Source organism: Branchiostoma floridae, chromosome 16 (assembly GCF_000003815.2).
Source record: "Branchiostoma floridae strain S238N-H82 chromosome 16, Bfl_VNyyK, whole genome shotgun sequence".
In the NCBI taxonomy this organism is placed as follows: domain Eukaryota; kingdom Metazoa; phylum Chordata; class Leptocardii; order Amphioxiformes; family Branchiostomatidae; genus Branchiostoma; species Branchiostoma floridae.
Genome location: NC_049994.1, coordinates 17,289,877 through 17,300,119, shown reverse-complemented (window position 1 = coordinate 17,300,119; position 10,243 = coordinate 17,289,877). Strand labels below are relative to the sequence as shown.

General features: G+C 45.3%; 2 protein-coding genes across 2 annotated transcripts; both read left to right on the top strand.

Annotated features, from left to right (window-relative positions):
- Nucleotides 1–1,168: 1,168 nt before the first annotated feature.
- LOC118403286 lies at nt 1,169–4,925 on the top strand. The gene is made up of 7 exons (XM_035801935.1): nt 1,169–1,355; nt 1,989–2,110; nt 2,423–2,476; nt 2,924–3,066; nt 3,522–3,678; nt 3,929–3,982; nt 4,300–4,925. The coding sequence occupies exons 1-7, from the start codon at nt 1,286–1,288 to the stop codon at nt 4,477–4,479; spliced, it is 780 nt and encodes a 259-aa protein (XP_035657828.1). The 5' UTR covers nt 1,169–1,285; the 3' UTR covers nt 4,480–4,925.
- Nucleotides 4,926–4,982: 57 nt separating this feature from the next.
- LOC118403030 (myosin heavy chain, striated muscle-like) lies at nt 4,983–9,379 on the top strand. Its single transcript, XM_035801466.1, has 2 exons — nt 4,983–5,006; nt 5,243–9,379. Exons 1-2 carry the CDS (start codon nt 4,983–4,985, stop codon nt 9,377–9,379), a joined length of 4,161 nt encoding a protein of 1,386 aa, XP_035657359.1.
- The last annotated feature ends 864 nt before the right edge of the window (nt 9,380–10,243 follow it).

The following is a 10,243-nucleotide window of genomic DNA, read 5'->3' as shown; positions in this document are numbered from 1 at the left end:
ACATACCCAAACAGCTTTCATATTTCTTCCTTTGAATATAAGACCATAAAACGACCTTTCACGAGCCCAGCGAAAACAATAGTTCATTACGATGTCATAATGAACCTGCAATGACGTCATATTCTCGCTACCAACCAATGTCAAGTTCTGTGTTCTTTAATGACGTCATTTTTGTACGAGCGGAAATGGTCGCTGTCTGATCCAAAGCTGTTATTGTCCTTATTTGGCTAAAAGCCCCTGAGTCAGTTCTCAGAAAGAAAGAAGGCCGCAAAACAAAAGGTGCATTCGACAGGGAAGACAGCTGTTGCAAGTGAGCGCACAGGGGGCCATTTGATATTTATATCATGGATCACATTTTCTGTAGACAACATATTTGGCGCTCGAGTGCTCGAGTATGGTATAAACAAAAAGTATGGGTGAATTTTCCCGATAGAGCGATGAAAAAAAAGTGCAACTTGACAACTTGGACAGGGTAATGGTGTACCTAACACCAAGGAGTGTTCATTCTTGTCTTAAGGCAAAGTAACGCAAGACTTTTTTTTTTTTAAATCAAAACAGCCATTTCGTTTTGCTTATTTTTGGATTCAGGAATGATTGCTTATGGTCCAACGCTCCGAAAATGACATCTTTCTTCAGTCCTTGCTCATATGTGTTTTTGCGCAAGAGAGGAGTAAAGTCTTCGTTAGTAAATAGTATAGATAAACTACTCGTATACATAAAACAGCCTTGTCTCACGCGAGCATGTCAAATTTTGACCCTAGCTGAAGAAATGTCGCAGTGTCATTTTGTTTCGCGGATTAGATGCTCAGTCTTCGCAAGGTCCTTGGTCCTTCTGCGATGTGCGTGTTGATGTCAACCATAGTATGAACGTAGTTTAGCCACATCAGTGTGCGGACGTGGCAGCTTGCGTCAATCAATAACTGAACATCTTCTCCAGACAAGGACAGGATACGTCATCAGAATACAATAAAAAAAGGGGTGAGACAAATAATGAATCCTTTTTCTGTCATCACATCTACCTCAAAGGGTTCCTTCTTACTTATGATACTATGCGCAAGAGTTTACAAAAGCATTTTCTCTATGTTAATATCGTAAACGCAAGCGAAAAATTAAAGTTTAAACGAACACGGATGTTGTTTTAAGGAAAAGTACCCACGCAAAATAGTCTCGTCCATTTCACATTGGTTTTTTAGTGCAAAAAACGTCGTCAAAATTGTTGCGCCATAACAAGTCGGCGCGGAACAAAACTCACACACCCGTTCCGCTCGGAGGAGTGTAAGGAAAGATGAAGTTGGGGATATTTCTCGTGATGGCTGCTGTTCTCAGCTGCACATTGGCAAATCTCCGGCCAAAAAGTAAGTCTCTTCACAACAGAAACTTAATCTTTTTTTTAGTAGTGGCATTATATAAAGTTGGATCTTAATCCTAATAGCCAACCAGATTGATCGCCCGGGAGTTGTTCTGTTGGTCTGTCCCGTGACATTTGTACTCTAGTGCTAGCCATATGTTCCGTGGTCCAATACATGACGTACATCTTTGATGAATTCTTTGTTTTGCGTTCTTTCGATTCTGTTATTCATTCTACATCGCGCTCTCTCTCTCTCTATGTATACATCGCACTCGTTCTCTCTCTCACGTTTTGTCTCTCTCACTTTCTCTCTCTCCTCTCTGTCTCTCGAGTTGCTTTTTTGAAACAGCTCTATGGAAGATGGAATCTCGGAACTCCACGCTCCTTCGCTTTACCCGATCAAGCATGACCACTAGCAGCTCTTCAAACGGCCAGAACTCCTTCAGTGGAAGGGCCCAATCGTCACAAATTATCCCCTGACAACGAGTGACTGTTAGAGGCTTAGTAGCCCTGCAGAATCCATTCTATTCTATTTCCAGTTTGGTCCTTCTCTTTTATTACCGCTTGATTCAGAAAATATTTCACTTGTAGAAAAAGTCTAAATCCTCACGACCCGCTGTTTCTGTCCCTTCGCCTTCAGGTCCCAAGTGGCATCAGAAGAAAGCTCTGGTGAACAAGTTTCTGGAGAAGAAGGCGGGAATCGAACCCCCTGCGGAGAGGCAGACCTTTCCTGTGGACTGGGCTAAACACGTCGAGGAGAAGGTGAAAAAGAAAAAATGATTTATGTTGTAAAATCGCAGCCTATACTGAGGTTGAAATGTGTGATACATTACAACGAATAAAATTTGGACTGTTAAAAATTAAATCTACTCCAATCAAGTAATGGGCAAGACAAAACAGAACGTGGAATATGAACATAAAATTGTTAAGACTTCTAGACCTAACTTTTGTTTTGTCACATTGCAAGAGCTATTTTTTTAAAAATTCATATTTGCAAACCCTTAAGCTTTTCTAATTTCTGTAGTGTCACTGATTTCGTGTCTATTTCTTTCCATGCTGCTTTGTGTCATAAAGCTCGCTCAAAACTTGAAGGCCGACGAAGAGAAGACGAAGAAGAAACAACATAAGGTATTAATCGAGTTACTGAGTTCGAAGATCGATATTGCTATGCCCAACAACGTTTTGTATGACATCTGTGTACGCATTGATCTATAGCTGTATAGATGTGCAAGTAGACGAACAACAGCATCACATTGCGGTGGGAGTTAGCATTACACTTGGGAATGTAGTTGGATGGTGAAATAATCATCAGGAGAAAGACATGGCAGTGTACAATAAAATGTTAATTCACTATGATCTATCCGCCTAAAGAAACTACCAACGGATATAACTAGTGATATTCAAATCCGCCATCTTGGTGGAATGGACGGATCGAAGATGGCGGGACCGTCGCGAGGTCATTTAGAACGCACTGGTCATGATGTCAGGAAAGTCATAACTTGGCGGACGCTAGATGATATCTAGATTACGCCATGGTCACGTGCCTGAAAACATCCAATCTGTTTACATTAATAGAACGAGCAAAGCAACCCGGTCCTGAGCAAACTCCTCCGTCCCATCTCAAGTGACGTCATAGCAGTGAAGCCTGCTGACGTGGAGAAGGTGTCGTCACAGCACTTCCGGCAGCCGGAGCAGAAGGTCGAAGGTTACATCTCAAGGTCAGATACTCAATGGCGTTTTTTACACAGAAAAATGAATGAATGTGTCGATGGATGGATGAGCGAATGACTGGATGAATGACAAAATTAAGAGACCATGGCATGTCGGCTGGCTTTCTGGCTTGAATGAATTTCTGCTATCATTTATATCAACTTGCAATTGTAGCAGTCTGTCTGCAGTGTCTTTGGGTTTCCGGATATTTGTGGTCAGCATAACTTTAGAACTTGTGGATGGATTGCAATGATATTTGGTATGTGGATAGGCGCTGGGAAGAAGAAGGTCAAGGTCAATTTTGGGTGTGTGACCTTGTTTAGGAGGAATAATTTGCCTGAGCAAAAAACAACAATTATTTGCCTAAACTCTGCTAATAACTGGTGACTCTAACCTGGTCAGTACTACCTGACTAGCAGGCTAACTCAGTGATCAGCTAATAAACGTCATTTCTTCACGTCAGGTACGGACGCAAGAGTCAGGTGAGCAGTGTGATGAAGATGCAGGAGGTCATGCGTCACGTGGGCGAGATCTCGCGAGAAGACGGAAGTGACGCATCGGAAATGGTCCCCGATTTCCTCAGGGGCCACAACGCGGTGCAGTCTGGGAGCCCACATGAGGTAAACACGTTTCACATGACCTTCAAGCTGGAAGTTTCGCATTACGAAGTTGTCATTGAGACGAAGGCTGGCAATACACTCACGTTTGTAGCTTATTTCAATACCGTACAATTACATACTGAGTACAGACAAGGTAAGGGTAGCCTTTTACCTCCCCTTAGCTAGCTATGGTTGGTAGGATTTTAAAGTCATCAGTTTTCCATCTCTATTCTTGCTGATTAACATTTCTTCACCCCTCCCTCTTTTCAAGGCCCATGAGGGACACGCACCGATGGTTGAACCAGAGGGGGAAGAAGGACATAAGGTTTGTGCTTTGTAAAAATTTGATTCCACCAAAATTTGAAGAAAGAACGAAAAGTTTGACAAAAATACTACTGATTGAAACAATATTGCACTTGTCAAGAAACTTAGATTTTCTGTATTTCTTTCAATTTAGCTTTCCACATATCGTTAGAAATAGGCAGATAACACACCAGATATTAAGTTAGCCGGTCAAAACCTACAATTTGAGAAATAGGGATATCTCATTAACGTAAGGTTTGGATTGGCTAGTGTCTACATTGTATTTCCTGCGACGTGGGGAGTCTGAAATATGCTTATACACCCCCCCCCCTTCCATAGCACCCTTCCGCAGGCGTTCTGAGCGGGAAGCACAGCGAGGCTCTCCACAAGGGCCTGAAGCAGAGTCTGCAGCACACGCAGGAGGAGGACCGCATGGAAGCCGGACATGGGGTACACAAACATCAGAAGCACAAGGAGAGCGTGCACGCCCAACCGCGTCCGGTAGGCGGCGCGCTTTAAACTCATCCTGATGAGTTCTATTTAATCTCCAAGCAGATGTTAGAGTTGATGGTTATTTGGTTCTTTAGAGATGGTTAGCGGTTTTCTATGGCTTTGTTGGGGTCTTTTGTTGCTGTTTTCTGACGGCATTTAATATAGAGACAACAGTGCAAATCAGCTGGAAAAGTTACAGCAAACTACTAGCCATCAAGGAGGTCTGTAAAGAAGGATAGTATCTACTACATACGTCCCTCTCTACTACTAGTAGTACTAGTGCACATTTGTTCCCTGTCCCACATCGCTTCTAGGAAGAGGTGAAAAACTACAAGATCAAAATGAACTAGATATTGCAAAACACGCATGAAATACCGAGACTGAGTCGAATCCTCACATCTGCTTGGAGGTTATTGAGTTGTGACTTATCTAATGAAGGATGATGCTCCGATTGTCCAGTAAACTCTGATGCACTCGCTTTCCTATCAAAGCGACGTCTACAGAATAGAAATAAAGATGTAAATTAGAACATGAATGCCTCGTGTAATTCTTTGGTCACATCTTGTGATTCTTATTCCATACCAGTGCTACTTCGGTCAGGATACTTTTTGGAATAGAGATTGTGATGAAGCATTTTTTTTTGTACACGGAGAACAAAACTGTCAAAATATAAAAAAACTGCTTGCCAACCTTAGTAAGCAGTTGACGCTACCGTCGACTTTCCTGTCGCTTCTTAAAGATGTCGCCGATCACGGAGCTGTCTCCTTAACGACCGTCTTTGTGTCGTCAGGTTGGCGAAGAAAACAAGGAAGTCAAGAAACAAGCCAAGGAGTCCAGCAGCCAGGCTGAAGAGAATGCCGAAATCGTCGATCCTACCCCGGACACAGCGATACCTACCCCAGGGGAAGACACGAGCGACGCTGGGGCAGCCGACGCAAACAGCATTGCGGAGAAGATGCTGTTGATGCAAAGGATGGTACAGTTTGCGAAGGTTGTGAAGAAGATGAAAGAGGGATCTGATGAAGAAAAGGAGGAGGCTCTTGAAGAGGCAAAGAAGATGTTTCCACCTGAAGTTCTGAGCGCCATTAGGACCAAGATAGATGAAGCAGCAAGTGACCTTGAAACAAAAAGTGACCTTGAAAAGGGTACCGAAAAGCCAGCCGAACACCCTCCATTGCCCTCCCCTGTGAGAGAGAGGCTTCGACAGTCTGGACGGCTGCACCCGGAGACCAAAAAGGACAAACATTCCAGCGACGAGGAGAACACAGAAAGCTCTGAAAACCACGGACGAGCAAAAGAAACAGCAAAAGGACCAGAATCACCGAAAATAATACTCCAGTCAGGTGAGAAAGACGAGGCCACCAAGATTGTTGCCAACAGTGAAGGTCCTGCGGGTGCTTTAGCGGCGATTATGAAGGCCATGGCGCTCGCAAAGGAGCGTCAGGCAAGTGTGACTGGTGCAGAAGTGGAGAAAAAGGCGTCCAAGGCATCGGAAGAGATGAAAAGGGCTTTGACAACAAATAATGGTGAGAGGGAACGCCAAGTCCTAGACGCGATAAAGCATGCTATGAATGCGGCAAAAGGGCTTGAAGAGACTTCTGACAACGCAAAAGCCTCCAAAAACAACGATAAAGAACGCATAGAGGTTAACAAGAAAGATTCTGCTCAGAAAGCTGCCATCCAAGAGGAGTCGACATCTTCTAACAAGGAAGATGCTGCAATAGCTTTAGCAGAAGCGATAAAGAAGCAAGTGGCAATCGCAAAACGGGCACAAGGTACTCCAACCAGTCCAGAGGCTAAGAACCAACAGGTGGCTCTCGCACCTGAAAATGAAGAAAGGAAACTTGAAGTTATAGAAGCGATAAAGCATGCTATGGAGGCCGCTGAAGGGCTTGAGGAACATACTGTTAGTGTAGAAGAAGATGCTCAGGTGCCTACATCGTTGGACGCTGTAGACCTGTCTGCAACGTCCGAAAACAAAGAGGAGGAACGCGAAGAGATCACCAAGGACGACTCTACGCCAACTTCTACAATCGCACAAGACCTGGCCTCTCCAAGCCAAGACGGCGAGCTAGGTTCTGATGGCAACGTCTTTAATGTTCTGCAGCAAGTCAATGCGTTACGTAATCTTAAGCACATGGCTATTGATGGATCAAGTAAGGGCGAAGGACAAGTTACCCAGAAAGAAAGAAAAATTTCGGGGGGCACAGACAGTGTTAACGGCATTGTCGACAGCGAGCGGCTGATTGAAACATTGGATGAGCCACTAAAGAGTCATAGTAAGGCGGAAAAGACGAACAAGATTCTAGAAACCATGGCAGAATTTAAAGCAGGCGCTGGAAACCAGAACCAGCTGCTACAGTCCAAGGAAGAGACCACGAAAACGGAACAGAAATCAGAGAACAAGGACTTCGGAAATCGATCTGACGAAGGGGAAGACACCGACAGCGCTGAGGCAAACGAAAACATCAACGTGGTGGTGTCTGAAAGCAAAAGCCAAGCCGAGCTGGCAATGGAGGCTATAGCAAAGCTACGTCGCGAAGTGGAAGAACGAGCGCACGCACGGGAAAAGCACAACTTTACTCCTGAAACAACTCAAGCTGCCGAAGGGGAAGACACAAACGACGCTGAGGCAAGCGACAGTGTTAGTGTTTCGGAATCTGGAGGTAAAGGCCAAGCCGAGCTGGCAATGGAGGCTATAGCAAAGCTTCGTCGTGAAGTCGAAGAAAGAGCGCAGGCAAAGGAGCAGGACAATCATACACCTCGAACAGCACAAGCTGCCCAACAGGAAGACAAGAATGACGCTGAGCCAGAGGCAAATGAAAACATCGGTGTTTCGGAATCTGGAAGCAAAAGCCAAGCCGAGCTGGCAATGGAGGCTATAGCAAAGCTTCGTCGCGAAGTCGAAGAACGAGCGCACGCACGGGAAAAGGACAATCTTCCTCAAGCACAGTCACCAGATACAGCACAAGCTGTCCCACAGGAAGACAGGGATGACGTAGGGGCAGCGGAGGCAAACAGCATCGCGAGGAGGGTCCAGCTGATGCAGAGGATGCTGCAGGTCGCGAAGGTGGTGAAGAAGATGAAGGGGGGATCTGAAGAAGAAAAAGAGGAGGCTCTTGAAGAAGCAAAGGAGATGGTTCCACCGGAATTTCTTAGTGTCATTAGGGCCAAGATAGCTGAAGAGACTGTTGAAGAGGCAGGTAAACACTTGCAGAACGACGATAAAAGTGATCTGAAGAAGGAAGAAACTTTCGACGTAGCACAGACAACTGGTGACATGGATGGAAATCAGGGCACGTCAGGGTCTGTGGAAGATATACTAGTAGATGAACAAGGGAGTGAAAGGGAGACTGGAGAAACTATAAAAGAAGACGACGATAGACCTCAGTTTAAGACTCAAAAGCCTGTCGAAAATCTGAACTTGGCAGTGGTAGAGCCTGGGCACCCAGTGGACGAAATCAAAAAGGATAAGTCTGTGAAAGAGTCAGGGAAAGAAAATGAAGACGGCGCGTCAGGAACTGTGGAAGACATAGATGAAGAAAGTAACGGAATGGAGGCTGCTGGAGAAAATATAGAAGAAGACGATGGACCGCAGTTTATAATTAAGAATCCAAAGCCTGTCGAAAATCTGAACCTGGCAGTTGCGGAGCCTGAGGATCAAGTGGACGAAATCAAGAAAGAAGAGCAGATTTTTAAGGAGTCCGAAGACAACCAAGACGACCTAGACAACACGGGAAGTGAGGAAGAAGACAAGGCACCCCATCCCGAAAATCTGCTGTCAGAAAATCCTGACGACGAGACGGTGACCAAACTTGAAAAGATAAAACCTGCGATAATTCGTTTGCAAGGATTAGAAGAAGATGACGACAAAAAGGAGCGTGAGAATGCGGAAAGGGGAGAAGGCACCAAGGTCAAACCTGTCAGGCAAACGCTCTCCCAGAAAGCTGCTGCCGCGGAGAAGGCTAAACGTAAGGCCGTTATCGCGGCCGCCATCGCCCATGCCCAGTCCCACCTGAAAGCTCACGGTGTCAAAGTGCCAGGTCAGGCTAACGAAAAGCCAGACGGCGAAAAACATCATGTAGAAGATGCAACCAGTGTGAAGAAGACATCTTATTACCTTTCTGCAGAGGGAAAGCTGAGGAGTTCCAAAGAAGTCTTTGAGGAAGATCATCATCATGTTAAGGAAGATAAGAAACCAAAAGTGCTCATCGTCAAGAACAACCCACTCTCAGATGGAGGTGCTGAGGCTTCCGAAGAAGACCTTGAAGAAAGGAACAGTGGAGATAAGGGATCGCAAGGTGACAAGACGGGGAGGCCAAGAGAGGCCATCAGAGAAACGGAGGAGAGCAAGCGCTTGAAACCAGCTTCGCCTTTTCTGAATGGCGCTTTTATGAAGGAAAGTGTAGCCCGACAAGGGAGTGCAGACAAAGAACAGCCACGCAGTACCGAGAAAACATCCAAAAGGCCTCCTTACTTCCTTTCCAATGAAAGAGAACTGAAGAGCTCGAAAGAACTCCTTGAAAATGACGCCAAAGAAGAAGTCCGAAGCGTCGGGAACGAAGAGATGAAGATAGCTCGGCCTCTGACGAAGTCTGTTGCCCGAATGACCAAGGTCGGCGACAAATCCGACAAAACGTTCTCCAACCTCCTTACAAAAGGTGGCAAGATCAAGATCACCAAGGAAGTTCTTCCGGAAGATAAGAAGCTGGGGAAAAAAGATGACAAGAAGAAGCTGACTGGCCTGTCCCTGAAGAACACCAAGCTCGACAAACCTGACAACGAAACAGGCAAGAAGAAGTCTGCAAAACCAACGACTCTCTTCGGCGAAGCTGTCAAAGCAGGGAAGCACCGAAATCTCGCCAAACTGCGCGAGATGGCCATGGCCATGGCCAAGCGCCGCCCAATGAAACGGCGTCGCACTTAGACTTAGAGCAAACGGCGTCGTCAATGCAAGCCAAGAAACAAAGTGTGGCTTAGGAAAATTAAAGATGTATCTCTGATTACGGCCATGATATCATTGAAATATATATGCCAATTAACAGAAGTGCGATGGTTACTATACTACACATTATTACGTCCAACGTTCGAAAGCTTAATTTGTTAACGGAAGCCAAAGTACCATCAGCAACTGATCTACTAACAAATCGGTCATACAATTAAAAAAAAAAAGTTCTTCTATACACAGGTCGTAGACGTGAATCTTCTTAATAATCGTGATTGTTTTAAGTATGTGGGGAAGGACAACCTCAAGCCAACCGTTCACACTTACGCCACATCTTCAGAAAAGACGCTGGAGCCGTATGTTAGCTCCGTTTAGGAACTTGATTCGAACCGACAGACAACAAACATGTTTCGCAGTGTGGCTTCCTCAGTGTTATGGGCTCGAATGAGCATAGTACGTACGTACAGCATGTCCTCGCTTTTATATGCCAATTGCATAGTGCCAGTACCAGTACCCGGTCAGCGCCAGATACAAGGTGCCCTAGGTGGCTTCACCAATCACTGGCGTATGTGTGAACGGTTGGCTTGAGGTTGTCCTTCCCCACATACTTCTTAATCGTGATAGGTTATGTTCTTTTAAACCACTGCGGTCGTACCAGTCTGAAGTATGTCTGCACGACGGTAGAAGGTCGATAGGAGGCGCTATTACACAATCCGATTACTACCATATTACAGTAGAAGCAGTTTTATTGCACACCCCTTTTGCCAGTGTATTTCGTGCAATTATCCGTGTAGTGCAACAATACGAAGTTATCCAGCTGGACCACACATCCGCACCAGTTAGGGA